This window comes from Diadema antillarum, unplaced genomic scaffold (assembly GCF_040938485.1).
Source record: "Diadema antillarum isolate AM-2024a unplaced genomic scaffold, OU_Dant_1.0 seq00000197_RagTag, whole genome shotgun sequence".
NCBI classification, from domain to species: domain Eukaryota; kingdom Metazoa; phylum Echinodermata; class Echinoidea; order Diadematoida; family Diadematidae; genus Diadema; species Diadema antillarum.
Window position 1 is genome coordinate 659462 of NW_027271259.1, and position 15105 is coordinate 674566.

General features: G+C 40.1%; 1 protein-coding gene across 1 annotated transcript in view; it reads right to left on the bottom strand.

Moving 5' to 3' along the window:
• Positions 1–1474: 1474 nt before the first annotated feature.
• The window catches only part of LOC139728777 (eEF1A lysine and N-terminal methyltransferase-like), a 38161-nt gene continuing 24530 nt past the window's right edge, over positions 1475–15105 (bottom strand). The window contains exons 8-12 of the mRNA XM_071639717.1: positions 9132–9312; positions 7473–7684; positions 4568–4703; positions 3869–4006; positions 1475–2883 (exon numbers count right to left, since the gene is read on the bottom strand). Coding sequence (XP_071495818.1) covers positions 2588–2883; positions 3869–4006; positions 4568–4703; positions 7473–7684; positions 9132–9312 — 963 coding nt within the window. The 3' untranslated portion in view covers positions 1475–2587. The remainder of the gene's footprint in view (positions 2884–3868; positions 4007–4567; positions 4704–7472; positions 7685–9131; positions 9313–15105) is intronic.

Consider the following 15105-nt stretch of genomic DNA (forward strand, 5'->3'; position numbering starts at 1 on the left):
ATAGGGATCAAAAGTTATGACCCACAATCAAAACGCGCCCTAAAAACATAACATTGGGCCCTAAAAGTTTGTTGACCCCTGTCCGTGACCTTTGACCTTGTGACGACCTTCACCTCCCCAAGGGACATGTTCCATCCAAGTTTGGTCACAAACGGACAAAGGGATCAAAAGTTATGAGCCATAAACGAAATGCACCCTAAAAACTTAACATTGGGCCCTAAAAGTTCGTTGACCCCTGTCTGTAACCTTTGACCTTGTGGTTACCTTCAACTTCCCAAGAGACATCTACCATCACCCAAGTTTGATTGTCATTGTAGCAACATGTGCTGAGTTATGTGTGATAAGAGAGTCTTGCAAGTAAACTTTAACGTATGACCTCAAATGACCTTTGACCTTATCATGTGACCTCTTATGGCACCATAACATGAAGGTACCCCCAGTGCATCCATCACCCAAGTTTGATTGCTTTTGTAGCAACATGTGTCGAGTTACGAGTGATAAGAGAGTCTTGCCAGTAAACTTTATAACGTATGACCTCAAATGACCTTTGACCTTATCCTGTGACCTCCAACGGCACCATAACATGAAGGTACCCCCAGTGCATCTATGACCCAAGTTAGGTGGTAATCCAAGCAACTTATGTGAAGTTATTTGTCAAAAGAGAGTCTTGCAGGTAAACTTTAACATAGAAAAGAGGGTCTTGCACATACCCTTTAATATATGACCTCAAATGACCTTTGACCTCATCACATGACCTCTGACAACACCATAACATGAAGATACCCCTAGTGCTTCTATCACCCAAGTGTGGCTGCCATTGCTGTAACAGTTGCCAAGTTATGCATCATAAGAGAGTCTTGCAGGTAAACTTTAACATTTGTGACGGACGACGGATGGACGACGGACGGACGACGGACGACGGACGGACAACGGACGGACGACGGACGGACGCCATTTGGATCCCTTAGTCTCGCCTTCACCTCCGGTGGGCGAGACAAAAACTGGGTACCTACTGGTCAAACATACAGGTTGGAACAGTAGACAAAATGGGATAGTGTGCAGCCCACATCAGGTAATCCATATTAAGCAGCCAAATTGAATATATTCCACATCATTTGGGCAGTAAATGCAACTTTGTAGAAACTTTGTAGACCTATGACCCACAGCTAATGACTCTTTGTGTGCCAAGGCACTTAGCTTTAAAGACATAATTTACCATTTGCAGATGAAACAAAAACCCAGCTTTAGTGCTTCAAAATAGTTCTAAAATGTGAGTTAGGGATAGAAACAACCATTGTAAAAAAAAGATACAATCAAAGTTAAGTATTGTTAAATACACAACATGTGAGCAACAGTTATAATAAAAGTGTAGGCAGACTAAACCGTCTACAATTATGGTTTAATGAGAAAAATACTGATACCTACTATTTTAGGCTTTATTGCAAAAATCTTATATGGTAGGATGTTTTGTGACACAACAGATCTACACATATGCATCAAATGTGATATCTTGAACATTTTCTTAAAATTACTGTTCCCAAAGGTAAACATGACCTTTAACTTGCCAAGTTTTTTCACCAGCTTTCAGTGATCCATTGACACCTGACCCAGTTGTACAGCAGCGAGTTCACTCGGGCATAGCAAAGAAGCTGCTTGGCAGAGGTCTGCATGAGTGCTTTTCTAGTTACCTCCGCCAAGGGAGGAGGTTATGTTTTTGTTACCGTTGGTTTGTTAGTTACATTTGTATTTAGTTAGTTAGTTTGTCCGTGTGCAAAATAACTCAAAAAGTAGTTCACGAATTTGGATGAAACTTGCAGGAAAGGTTTAGAATAAAACAAGGAACAGATGATTAAACTTTGGTAGTGATCTGAAAATTTTTATGGATTTTATGAAGGATTTTTGATGTCTTGGCAGGTAGGGTCCATGAACTTGGGAGTTCAAGCTGCGCATTTTGGAGGTTTTCATATGTGCACTAAAGTGTGTGCTCTAGTTTCTTCTAGGCCGGCGAAGCTCTGCAGCGCAGCTGGAAATTGATGACGTAACAAAATGCTTCTATATTGGGAAATCGGGCGATTTTCAGCATGCATAGAGTGGGTGGAAATCACTAAACTCATTTGAAGAACAAGAGCAGCGGTGGAAATGAGCTGCTTGGCAAAGGTCTGTGCTCTCAGAGTGCTTCTCTAGTTGACAATTAGTTTCAAGACATTTATGCCAATCAGTAAACAAAGCACTGTAGCATGTATGCCAGTCAGCAAAAGAAATGCTGTAGGAGCTTACTGATCACTGGGTTTGATATCTCACAAAGCACTTTCATTATAAACCCGTTGAGGACGGTTTGATTTTGCTACAACACGCATTTCCCATAGACACTGGCCCGAGTATACTCTGGACTCGTCCTCAATGGGTTAAATGACTCACACAATGAGACATGTGATATTCATGAAAATTTGCCTTTGTTAGTAGCACCAATATGGAAAGCTTAGCTCTGCACTCTCTGTAAATGATCTTGTGACCTGCACCTAGAGTAACCACCCAAAGATATATAAGTACCAATGTCTTTTTATCACTCCACTGAGGATGTCATTTATCATCTATCATCCTCAGCAATCTTCAAGTTTTCCATCATTTCACAGAGGTCAAAGGATGGGTCCCACTGGGGCGACACAGACTTTGCGTACTCCTGGAGAGCTTGTCCGCTTTCCGCCTGCCTCTTGCGCATCTCCGGGGTGTTGACATCGGAGGTGTCCAGCAAGCCGTACACGATCTCGTTGACGTCGTCTTCCATGGGACTTGTTTGAACGGTGGGGAAGTGGGTTCGAATGTCAGACAGCAGCGTCTCCTTAAGTTCATCATCACCGCAAGCAAAGTTGAGGATGAATATGCCTTGAAAAGAGGGAAAAGTTGAAAATGTATGACTGTTATGAGAAAAATAACTTCTTACTTTGGCTTTTTGTTTTTAAACTGCACACAAAAAATAAAATCTTAACCCCAACTTCCCTGGTATTGGCAAACATTTTTTCCATCTGCAACTCTGATTCCTTTTAATTTTTAAAAGTGTCCAAAAAATGACTGTCAATGAGAAAGAGATTATCTCAACCCCAAATCCCAATTTTGCCATCATGAACATCAGGTTGGATTGTGATGTCATCATGACTAAATCTTTGCTACCCTAGCCAGTTAATATGGGGATTAAAGCTCAGCTCAAGGCACATAGCGGGTCAATCCTTTCCAACCATATTTTCCATTCACAGCAAATCTCGTATCATAACTGTCAGCCAATTTCTTAATAATTAAACAAAAGCCAGATGTAATGTACACCAAAAAATGCATTATGGAACTAACTGCTTTAAGTTTCATCCCTTTTCTACGCAGTATAGCACTCTCAGAGTGCAGACCTCTGCCAAGCAAGCTTCTTTCCACCGATGATCTTACTCTTCCATATAGATCAGTGATTTCCACCCATACCTATGCATGCTGAAAATCGCGTGATTTCCCAATATAGAAGCCTTTGTTACGTCATAAACCCTTAGCTGCGCGGCGTGCCTCGCCCTAGCAGAAGATAGAGAACGCACTTTAGTTCATGTATGAAAACCTCAAAAATGCGAAGCTTGAACTCCCAACTTAATTGACCCTACCTGCTAAAATATCGAAAATCCTTTAAAAAATCCATCGGATCACTACCAAAATTTAATCATCTGTTCCTTATGTCATTCTTAACCTTCCCTGCAAGTTTCATTCATATCAGTGCACAACTTTTTGAGTTATTTTGCACACGGACAAATTAACTAACTAACAAACCAACAGTAATGTAAACATAACCTCCTCCCTTGGCGGAGGTAATAAAGTGCTACATGTTTCTCAGACCTACCTTGCTTGGGGTGTAAGATCCTCTTCACCTGCTCCAGCACGGAGGATTCAAGGAAAGCTCGCGGAGGGCAGCTGATACCCTCAGTGGTGTCCTTACTGTCCACATCGAACATCACCACATTGTACACAGGGGGAGAATCTATTGGGCCAAAGAAATGAGAACCAGTCTCGTTAGCAATAATATGTGAAGAAAGACAGCTCACTAATTCATTTGCAGTGTTTGAGTTAGAACAAAGGAGACAGAAGGTAGATGACGAAAAATGCATTAAAATAAATCCTCTAGTGTGTCGGGGGGGGGGGGGGCAGAGACATACAAAAGAAAAAGAAAGAAACAGCAGATACAACAAAGAGAGGGAAAGAAAGACAAAATGAAAGAAAAAAAGAGATGGAGCAACAAGAGAAGATGAAGACAAAAATAAAGAGAGGGGGAGTACCAAGAAAGAAAGGTACAATGTAAGGAGGATCAGAAGCGGAACAAGAGAGTGAAGTACAAATTGTCAGAAAAAACCCCAGAAAGAAACTTAAGGTGGATTTGTGGTAGGAAGAAAAAGCATCCAGTTAGTAGGATGACACTCGTTCATCAGTCTTTACCAGTGAAGACGAGTTCCACACATCAAATTCTCCTTCATGTGGGGCCATTATCACTGAAAAGAGACATACACATACACCTTTCTCAGTGAAAGCAGCCTTGCACACAAACCTTTCTCTGCTTGGTTCTTGATGAACTCCAAACCGTCCTGAATGTGAACACGTAGTCTCTCGTCCTCGACTAGTCCAAACCAGGATTTGGCAATGTCTTTCAGCGCTGGATCCAGCTCCACCACATCCAACTCCAGCTGTGGAACCAAAAAAAAAAGTCAATAGACAGAGAGAGAGAGAAAAAAAAATACCACTGTAAAAACAATTCTCTTGCAATATTTCATTGAATAGCTTTCTTGATAAGCTTTCATGAGATTTGTGCATATTGAGCAATATCTGAAAATTCATCTAAGTTTAAAATAGTAATTCGAAAGTTTGAATTGGTTCAGTAATTGATTATAAATTGGTAAGTGGTAATTACTTATACTTACTTTTTTTATATTTTAGTTCAAATCCTTTTGTATTCATTACAATTTTTTTCATTGTACATGTTTCATTTCGTTTTACCCAGCAAGATAAATAGTTTGTACATTCTATTTTTGAAAGTGTAATCAATCGATGGGCATGGCTTCTATTTCAGTATGGAGATAAGCATTTCATTGCCATGGGATATGAAACATACAAGCACCTGTCTAACATGCACATTTTGATGGATGTGTGATCATCTGCTGTAATCTATGTTTGCAATTGTATACCCATGCGGCATGTCAGACCTCCATCAATGTACAGTAGGACCTCAATCATCCAGCCATGTTGGTACCGGCAGGTGTCCAGATAATCAATTTGACTGGATAAGACAGATATGCTCACATACAGCACTTTCTAGCCCATCATGTATGGGCGTTAGTATACAAATGATGCACAGTGTACGAAATAATTCTGTGCATCATTTGTTTTATAAAATGGGTCGAAAATTCGAAAACTAACAGCATTTTTCAGCATTTTTCACGTACCTTTGTGGGTCAGGACATCCGAAGATGTTCGTCCCAAACATTTACGCACGTCGCACTCGGAAATCCCGCACATACAGTATAAGTATGATGGGGGGTTGGGTTTCCGGACACTTAAGTTCCCGCATGAAAACTTACTTATTTTACATAGAATATGCACCCTTTACATTAAAGACTTGATATAGACTCCTCATATAGGCCTACTAGACAACATACTCTGAAAACGGCGTGAGAATTAACCTGCTAAATCGTTGGATTTGCCCTTCAAAGTGACTCCATGTACGCGTCCGGTCCCACAACGCTTGGTCTACTGTACTGTACATATAAGAGTATACGTACGCCACACATGTTATGCACAAGGGAAGAAAGGCCGGCCGGCTGGCAGCCCGAACTAGAAGTTGTTTACAGGATTGACAGCGCGTATGCATGCAATTCAAAGGAGCCGCCGCGCGCACGTAACAACTGATTGAGTGCGCACTGGTACTGCAGTGCAATGGTACTAAAGTAATCAAAGCCCACGTGACTCATTTCAGCGCTTCCTATCGGCTACGTTCTTGAACCCATTTTATAATATACAAATGATGCACAGGATAGAGTGCGTTAGTGGAGGCGTATAGCGCACTCGAGGGTATTTACAATTGTGAAACATGCACGAGGCGAAGCCGAGTGCATGTTGCACTACATTGTAAATACCCGAGAGTGAGCTGCATCTCCACTAATGCCACGAAATAATCCTGTGCATCATTTGCTTTATAAAATGGGTCGAAAATTCGAAAACTAACAGCATTTTTCAGCGTTTTTCACGTACCTTTGTGGGTCAAGACGTCCGAAGATGTTCGTCCCAAACATTTACGCACGTCGCACTCGGAAATCCCGCACATACAGTATAAGTATGATGGGGGGTTGGGTTTCCGGACACTTAAGTTCCCGCATGAAAACTTACTTATTTTACATAGAATATGCACCCTTTACATTAAAGACTTGATATAGACTCCTCATATAGGCCTACTAGACAACATACTCTGAAAACGGCGTGAGAATTAACCTGCTAAATCGTTGGATTTGCCCTTCAAAGTGACTCCATGTACGCGTCCGGTACCACAACGCTTGGTCTACTGTACTGTACGTATATGAGTATACGTACGCCACACATTCAGAAGAAAGGCCGGCCGGCTGGCAGCCCGAACTAGAAGTTGTTTACAGGATTGACAGCTCTACAACGCGTATGCATACGCATGCAATTCAAAGGAGCCGCCGCGCGCACAGACGATCGGCAATAGGATTTAACACGCAGTGCATTGGGACTAGAATATAAACCAATAAAGCACACGTGACTCATTTCAGCGCTTCCTATTGGCTACATTCTTGAACCCATTTTATAAAGTGTTCTAATACCAACTCACCAATATTATGACTACACTGTATCTGCTTGGTATTGTCATGTTACATACTACGGAAATAAAATGAAACACACATAAAATATCCCTTCATGTATTGTTTGTTTGATTGATATTGACCGACAATGAGATCGATATTGCGACTCGTCGAATACTGCCGCTGCATTGTATTGTAACCACTGATGTGCACTCAGTGTCGGTACAAGCACGGCACCAGTCTTTGACATCATCTAAACCAAATGACTTAAAAATTACAGTTCGCTGTGATGATTGGAATATGTCCCGTCACGTATTTGCAGGATAATGGTTGAATGTGTGTTTGTTTTGAGTGAGATTTGATACTGAAAATGCATGAAAACATAAGAAAAATATATCAGCCAGTCAACGTCTGGATAACAGAGAATCCAAATAATCAAGGTCCTACTGTACTATCAAAAAGTGCAAAAAAACATCAGAGAATACTGGAAGAGACATATGGAAGTTGTGGCTGTGGTGAGTCAGCAGAAGAAATTTCCTTTGATTGAAGATACTGACAGTGAATAGAAAGAAGAGTTTCACTGATTGTCACAGGGTAACACTGTGCACCCCACAACCGCCTCCCTCCTTCAACGAAGCTCACCTGCGGAAAGTGCTTGTAGAGGAACATGGGTAGAGCCCCTCCCCCCAGGCCCACCAGGACTGCCTTGGCCCCACTGCGAAGCAGCTCCACGCAGTCCGGGATGAGGGCGAAGCCCGCCACCATGAGGCGATGGAAGGCCATGGACAGGTGCCAGTGGTCGACGCTCGTCTTCGTCTTTCCCCGCTTCTTGCCACTGGCAGACCTCACCTTTTCTGTACAGAGGGATGAGAGAGTGGTGTCACTCACAGCAGGATAATAGGGCCCATTGTTGAATAGAATGGTTAAACTGGCATGCTCACGCAATTTTTGGAACCAACGCAGTCATAAACATTGAATATTTGCATACTATTTCACATGGTTTTCGTAATGTGAATGCAAATACACTGCAAAATACATCGCAAAATACATTGTATATTCTCATACCATGGTATTCAGGGTAGTAATTCAAACACATGCAAGCTTTGAGTGTGAATCGTGTCACAAAATACCACTCATTGCACTGTATTCCTCACATCACCTGACACACTCCCTGTTTTTTCACCGTAGGAGATGTGCGTATGCGCAGTGCCTGTATACATGTACTCGGAGAAGTGAGTTTTTGGGCCAGAAATACCAAGTTAAAGGCACTGTTTATCATTTATTGGAAACAGTGATTAAAAAAATGATCGAGATATCACATTTGATGCATATGTGAAGGTCAGTTGTATCACAAAACATCCTACCATGTAAAATTTTGTAATAATGCCTATTAAATTATTTCTGTGGCAAGACAAACAATTTCTCTTCAGGAAGCCAGCAAAGGAAAAATTAGAGTTTGTGCAGTTGGCACTGTATTCTTCTCCCTACTGATTTGTGTCTTTGCTATACGACACATTTCCCATAGATACCTGCCAAAGTTATCATCATCATCATCATCATCATCACCATCATCATCATCAACATCATTATTATCATCCAGTATACTCCGGACCAAGCTTCCACAGGTTTAAACAACTAATACAGTAAACTAACATGATGAATTTGCAAACAGATATTACTGACTGCACAAAAAGTGTTGTTTACATCTCTGTCTGAGTAGGGGCACCGTGGTATATTGGATGAGACTCTTGACTTTGAACTGGAGGTATCGAGTATCAATCCCACTGAGCTCTCATGTCCTGTGACAAGATGTTTTTTACCGACCACGTCCCTCTTGACCCAGGTGTAAATATAATTTCCCGGCAATGGAAGTTTTCCTTGAATCTGAATCTACCCCTATGTGTGCTCTGAGTGCTGATTGGTACAGAAAACTTCATGGCATTGTACACACTGTCCAAGTCTCAGTCTGTTTTTGTTAATCAATAAGCTCAGCTTGCCCTACGAAACACATTTACAAGAAGATAAAGAGAAGAAAGGGTTAAAGAAAAGGGGGGGGCAGGAGCTGGCTCAGCGTAAGGGGGGGGGGGGGACGACTGTAGCTTACTGTAAAGGAGGATAATCCGATTGTCATGCTTTGCCAGGTATAAGAAGATGAAGTTTCTGTGTTTTAACTCTGTGGAATCAACACATTAATTAGTGCAACATGAAACAGGCAAAAAAATGAATGTATGCTACAATTTTCACTCTAGTCTCTCGTCGCGCAAATGTTAGAAAATTTTCACATTTACAGACTTTACTCACCAGTGACTAGCTTGGCCTGTGACTGAACCAGATTCAGATTAGGAGAAAAGACAAGTTGTCTGTAGAGGTTTCCATCTTCCCCTTTTACATCTTCCACGATAATCTCGTCATTCTGAGATCCAGCCACCTGGTATTTCACCTCCCGATGGCCGACGTCATTACCAATGGACAGAAAGGGAACCTGAAAATATACAGATGATTCTAAAAAATGTCAAGTATACCTGCTTTTGCTCTCTACCAAAATGAAAAATGCATTTGAGTGTATGCGACTGGCAAATGCAACTACTGCCTCTTAAAGGTACTGTATAACCATTGGGAGCAGTGATCTAAGAAAATGATCGAGTTATCACATTAGATGCATATGTGTAGGTCAGTTGTACCACAAAAACATCCTACCACATAAAAAATTTGCAATAAAGCCTAAGATATGGGAAGATATCACTATAACTCTCACCAAACTACTGTAAAAGTGGATATTTTCGCGCGACTAATTTTTTCGCGCTTGGCCGGGTCAGAAGAGTTTCGCGTGTTTTTAATTTCGCGGAATCTAGACGTCACGCACAGGAACATATGGCAAGCAAAAATATTCGCGGACTTTTATTTTCGCGCTAGTTTCTGGTTGCGCGAAAATGCGCGAAAATTTCAACACCGCGAAAATTTCCACTTTTACAGTATAACTGTAGACAGTTTAGGGCGGACTCACACTGTGCGATTTTTACTGCGATTTACCCTTTGCGATGTCGCACGACGAGAAATCGCACAGTGTGAGGATGTCTGCGATACGACAACCGGCGATTTGGGGCTATCGCAGGGATCGCAGCCCCATCGTAGAACTTTGAACATGTTCAAAATTCTGCGACAATCGCTTGCGACGATGATCGAATACTTTCAGTGAAGCAAGGTGGTAGAAGACGTACTAATCAAGATTTGGCTGGATATGCTTCCTACATTCCACATTTGTTCACCGATCTGCCTCAACATGATGACGAAGATGAAATTAGGAGGGAGTTCTACAACGACTTAGAATGTAATCGTGAGTAATTCTACCATGAATATGGGCTTGTCGCGTCCATCGCAGTTGTTTGGTCCATACGTAGTCCCATGTATAGAGTTTGACCGAGGGCAGATTAAACAGTCTGTGGGTTGGTTTAAAATTTTGTGTGCGTACCGCCGGACCGGTACTGTATGCATAGCCTTGGCCCTTGGACTAACTTGTTAAGTCAAAAGTGTGAATTGATCTAACGTTAATGTTTAAATTATACTATACATAGGCCCTACTGAGTATACTATAATCTAGACCCATATCTAGCCATGCCTAAATACGTGTGTGGGCCTAGAAGTGGTTCTACTTCTAGGCCTAGGCTATTGCTAACGCTAGATCCCTACATATGATACCTGTTCCAGTCGAATTTTAATAAATCGACATAAATTTACAGGATATAAATTTACTACTACTACTACTAACGTTTGTACTAACTAGGCCCCTGGTCTGGACAGGCCCTAGATCTAAGTCTAGACCATATTAGCTTAGTATTGCACTGCCACTGGATCGACTGACGTGGACGTGAACACTAACACGTAAACAGCTATTAAAAGTAACGTTAGGGCCTAACGTTAGTAATTATACGTGATTTCTGTCTAACTTTGAAAAAGAGTAACCTAACCAACAGTTAGAGAGATCAAAATAATTTTTTTACACGTTGATAGGAAAGGATATTGATATTGAAAGTCTAGCCCATTAACGTTAAGATGTAACTGATAAGATCTCTAGAAATCTACATTCTTAAGTCTTAGGCCCGATAGATTAACTAGTCTGTCTAGACCTGACTTAGACGCAGCCGCTGTCGCGAAGCGACTGCTGTGCTGTGCACAGCTGTCTGGTCAGGCTAGTCTAGACCTAACTGTGACCAGCCCCAACACACAGGACAGTAAACTGTGTACATGGAGTGTCCTGGGGTTAGTCTAGACCCTAAGCACTAGATCTAATAAAGCACTAGGCAGTAGCAGTCATAGCATGCACTAACGTTGGCACTACTCGCAGTCAGCAGGCTTCTTCTTCTTAGTTTTAGACCGTTCTACAACATTAAACGATAGTAATGTTTCTACTCCCTAACATAGCTTACGGTGATCTACCGTAAGGGTACTAACGTTAGATGGGTCTACTTTTTTTTTTCCAAAAATGTGCTCGTGGATTTCAAAATCATACGGTAGGCCTACTCTGGTTAAGCTAGTGATGACTACAGAAATACAGTGTAGATTATTACTTAGGCCTAGGCACCTACTGGATCTAGATTGTCAGTAGCTGTGCTAGCCTTTCCTGCCCTGGGCTTCGACCTTGGTGGTCTAGAACCGTAGGCTTACATTTTGTATTAAACGATTAGAGGAATTAGAACTCTAGGCGTTAGACCTACACTGTATATTTGAGATCCATTGCTATATAGTTACAAGCAGTATGAATCCAGATCCTAGACAAAAAATAAACAATATGTACGCAGGAGTTTAATGACATTAAAAAAAAAAAAAATCTTTGACAGCTCTCGGATCCTCCAAAACATTTTTTTTTGGAGAGTAGACATAGGGTCTAGTCTCATGGAAATTGCCTAACTAGGGCAGGAGTATAATAGCACTCTAGATTTTTAAGAATAAGGCCTAAATGGAGCTGAGGTAACTTTGATTGATCAATTGTTCTTGGAGATTTGTACAGAAATTGTAGTCTAGAATTGTAGAAACACACACCCACACAATTGCAATGCAGTGAAGTGACCCTCTCTACATGTAGGTAACTAGGTGATTAACATTTTATCCATGTTTGTCACTGCGAGTTTTTATGTGATGATCAATCATGCACTCCAAACTGAAAGTTGTTACTGTATGAGGCTGTAACATGTTCATGCCCAGGTCTACAGACTAGTGCTACAAAGCATTTGATTATCTGGTAGCGCGTCATTTGTTAATCTGTGTCGATAATAAACACAGCCTTGTCGTTGCTGCCTCAGCAAGTCACAAACGTGCTGTGCACAGCACTTGGTAAGGCTATAGTATACAGTATACACTGTACCGGTACTACCGGTATACGTGTCATACTCTCTGTTAACTTTAATTGCCCTTTAATTTCATAACAAAGTATATCAAAATGAACTCTCAGTCTGAAATCATCAAAGACCCTGCCCCAATCTGTAGGTATACAAATTGTACTTGCAGTTTGATTGCAGAATATAAAACATCATTCAAGGGCAATCATGAATTATCCAAAATTGCAGACTGTAGGAAACAAATGCTCTATGCGTCATATGTGTTACTCATGTATATTGACATACTTGTACTAAATACACTATATGTAATGCATAGTGTAATTTGGTTTAGCTTTCAGGCCCTAAGACCTTAGAGCATCTAGTTAATGACTGAAATAATTATGATTATGATATATGAATTCATGAAGCACTTATGTACAGGCCTCTATGATGTTATTCTGAGTTACATGCAAGTTCTTCTGCTATTTCCATTGATCAACAATGGTGAATAGTTGAATAAATTTGTGTGTCACTATATGTTTTTGTTAACTCTATTCATTCCCCAATGTTGTCCTTTTTCCCAAATGGTAAATTTAGAGTCTACTGTAATTATCATAAATGCCTAAAAATATTTGTCCCTTTGTGTCACCCTAAACAGGTCTGAATAAAAATGAAATCTCTAAGGAATTCAAACACAAGCTTGTCACAATGTTGAAAAGGAAGAGCAGAAAAGGAGCAGCTGGCAACCGGTTGTCCTGCAGAAGTAAATGAATCCCTCTCTTACCTGCAATTTCTTAGGACAAACATGCCAAGAGGATCACTTACCAATTTTGGAGACTGAGGTACAGTATATGTGTTAGAAGATAAAATAAACACTTTTTCATACTCTCCAAAATTTTTATGTGAATGCATGTGTGAATACATCAGTTTCTTTTTCTTTTTATGGTGGCTTGACAATTTAAAAAAAAAAAATCACTAAGTTGAGAGAAAGAAAGAAATTATTTCAAAAGTGTAATTTAATTGTCTTTTACAGTATTTTGAAGAAAATAAAAATTTCATCCATGCTAGCCTAAAAGTAATGAATAGTTTATTCATAGAACTTCTAATACAGTTCATTGTTAGCAATTTTTAGAAATTAATGAAAACATCATCTCTCTGAAAGAATGAATCAATTGTAAGACATATGAGAAATGCATCTCTCTTCATCATTCTAATTCAATACAATAATAATATTATATGTATTCATGTTTGTGTGTTTTTTTCTTTTTCTTTTTCTCCTATTTACTAGGAATTACAAGATGATAAAGACTCTACCAGCAAGGCGTCAAAGGCTAAAATGCTACACATAAGACGATGGATAAGGAGCAGGAGAAGGAGGTGCAGGACCTGTCAAAGCAAAACCTAAGAAGATAAGGAGGAGTCAAGAAGCAAAGGAAACCAAAAGTTTATCAGCAGTAGGTACCCTGCTGATGCACTAATGGAAAATGTTTGCTTTACCCCTCAAATAGAGAAAGAAAAACAAAAACATGATTGTTGTTTTTGTTTTTCTCTGTACAGACAGTGCAACATATTTATGTATTTGGGGTGTACCTGAAAATCCCAAATTTGATTTACATACTTCAAAGAACATTTTGAGTTGGCTTTATTCACAGAATTATCATCCAGGGATACTTCTTTTTGTCAGGGGGTTCAGATCTAAGATCACTGTCGAAATTTGCTGATTTCAAGTTATCACATCAACAAGGATTATTCAGGTGTAAGTTCTCTAAGTATAAAATAAGAACATGCCACATTGTTCTTTTACTTTCTCAAGAAAAATAAAATTCCACAGTCAATTCCATGGTCGAGGAACTTCATAAAAACTCAACTCGATAACTCAACTGTGGTTGTCAGTTGCTAATGTATGTAGTTCAAGTGCTGTAAACACTGTGAGCAAATGGGCGGAAAGTTGGAGGCATCCTAAACTACAAACATTTGCTTCACAGGGAACCTTATGCATTTTTGTAGCAATTAATATTTCCCCTGTTTTCTCTCTTTTGCTCTCTTTTTTTGTGTTTGTTTAGCCCTTGTCATGCAGTTCACCTCGACACTTACACCTGTAACTGCAAGATCGATGTGGGATGACATTGCTGTCTCTCTGGGACTTACTGGAAACAAAATGTGACTTTTCAAAGCAGGAAAATGGCAGCTACTACAGCAGGCAGTCCTGAAGGTGGAACTTGAAGAAACTGACATATTGACTGACTATATTCTTTCATTTATGTTGGACCATCAGTGCAAGTTTCCATGAATTTTACATGCATTTGATGTTAACTTACAATGGTTTTATTTCAACTACAAACACAGCTACTCTCGAAAAAGTCAAATTTACATGCAATCACTGTGAGTCATTTTTTTTTTCTGAAATACCAACAAACAGCTGAAGAATTTCAATCTGCAAGGTTTTGTCATAATTTTAAGGCGATTATGCACTGTTACTCCTGCAATGCACTTTCAGTTTCTCTTTAAAATTTATCCTGCAACTTTAAATCAAGTACAACAAATGTACCATGTTTTGTTTGTATCACTGAAAAACTGGAGAGGGAAAAAAACTCCTCAAGATTTTGTTTGATTTGTGAGGGCCATTACAATGTTCAGAGACAATAGCAACACTCTTTCCACTACTGTTTAGAATTGTATGTTTTGTGCAACTTTACATTAAACTCAACGTGTGTGACAAACATTGTTTTAATGGCTTGAAAACTGGGGAAGAAAGCTGTTCTCAAAGCTGTTACGTAATTTTGAGGGCAATTAGTGCTGTTACCACGGCAACGCACTTTGCAGTGAGCTGAACATGTAAGCAAAACTTCTTTTGAATCGATGGAAAACTTCAGAAGTTCAAGAGATGTTTTACCTTGAAGTTGTTGTACATGACTTGTACTGTTGCAAAAGTGGTAGTGACATGACATATTTCATCGTCACTC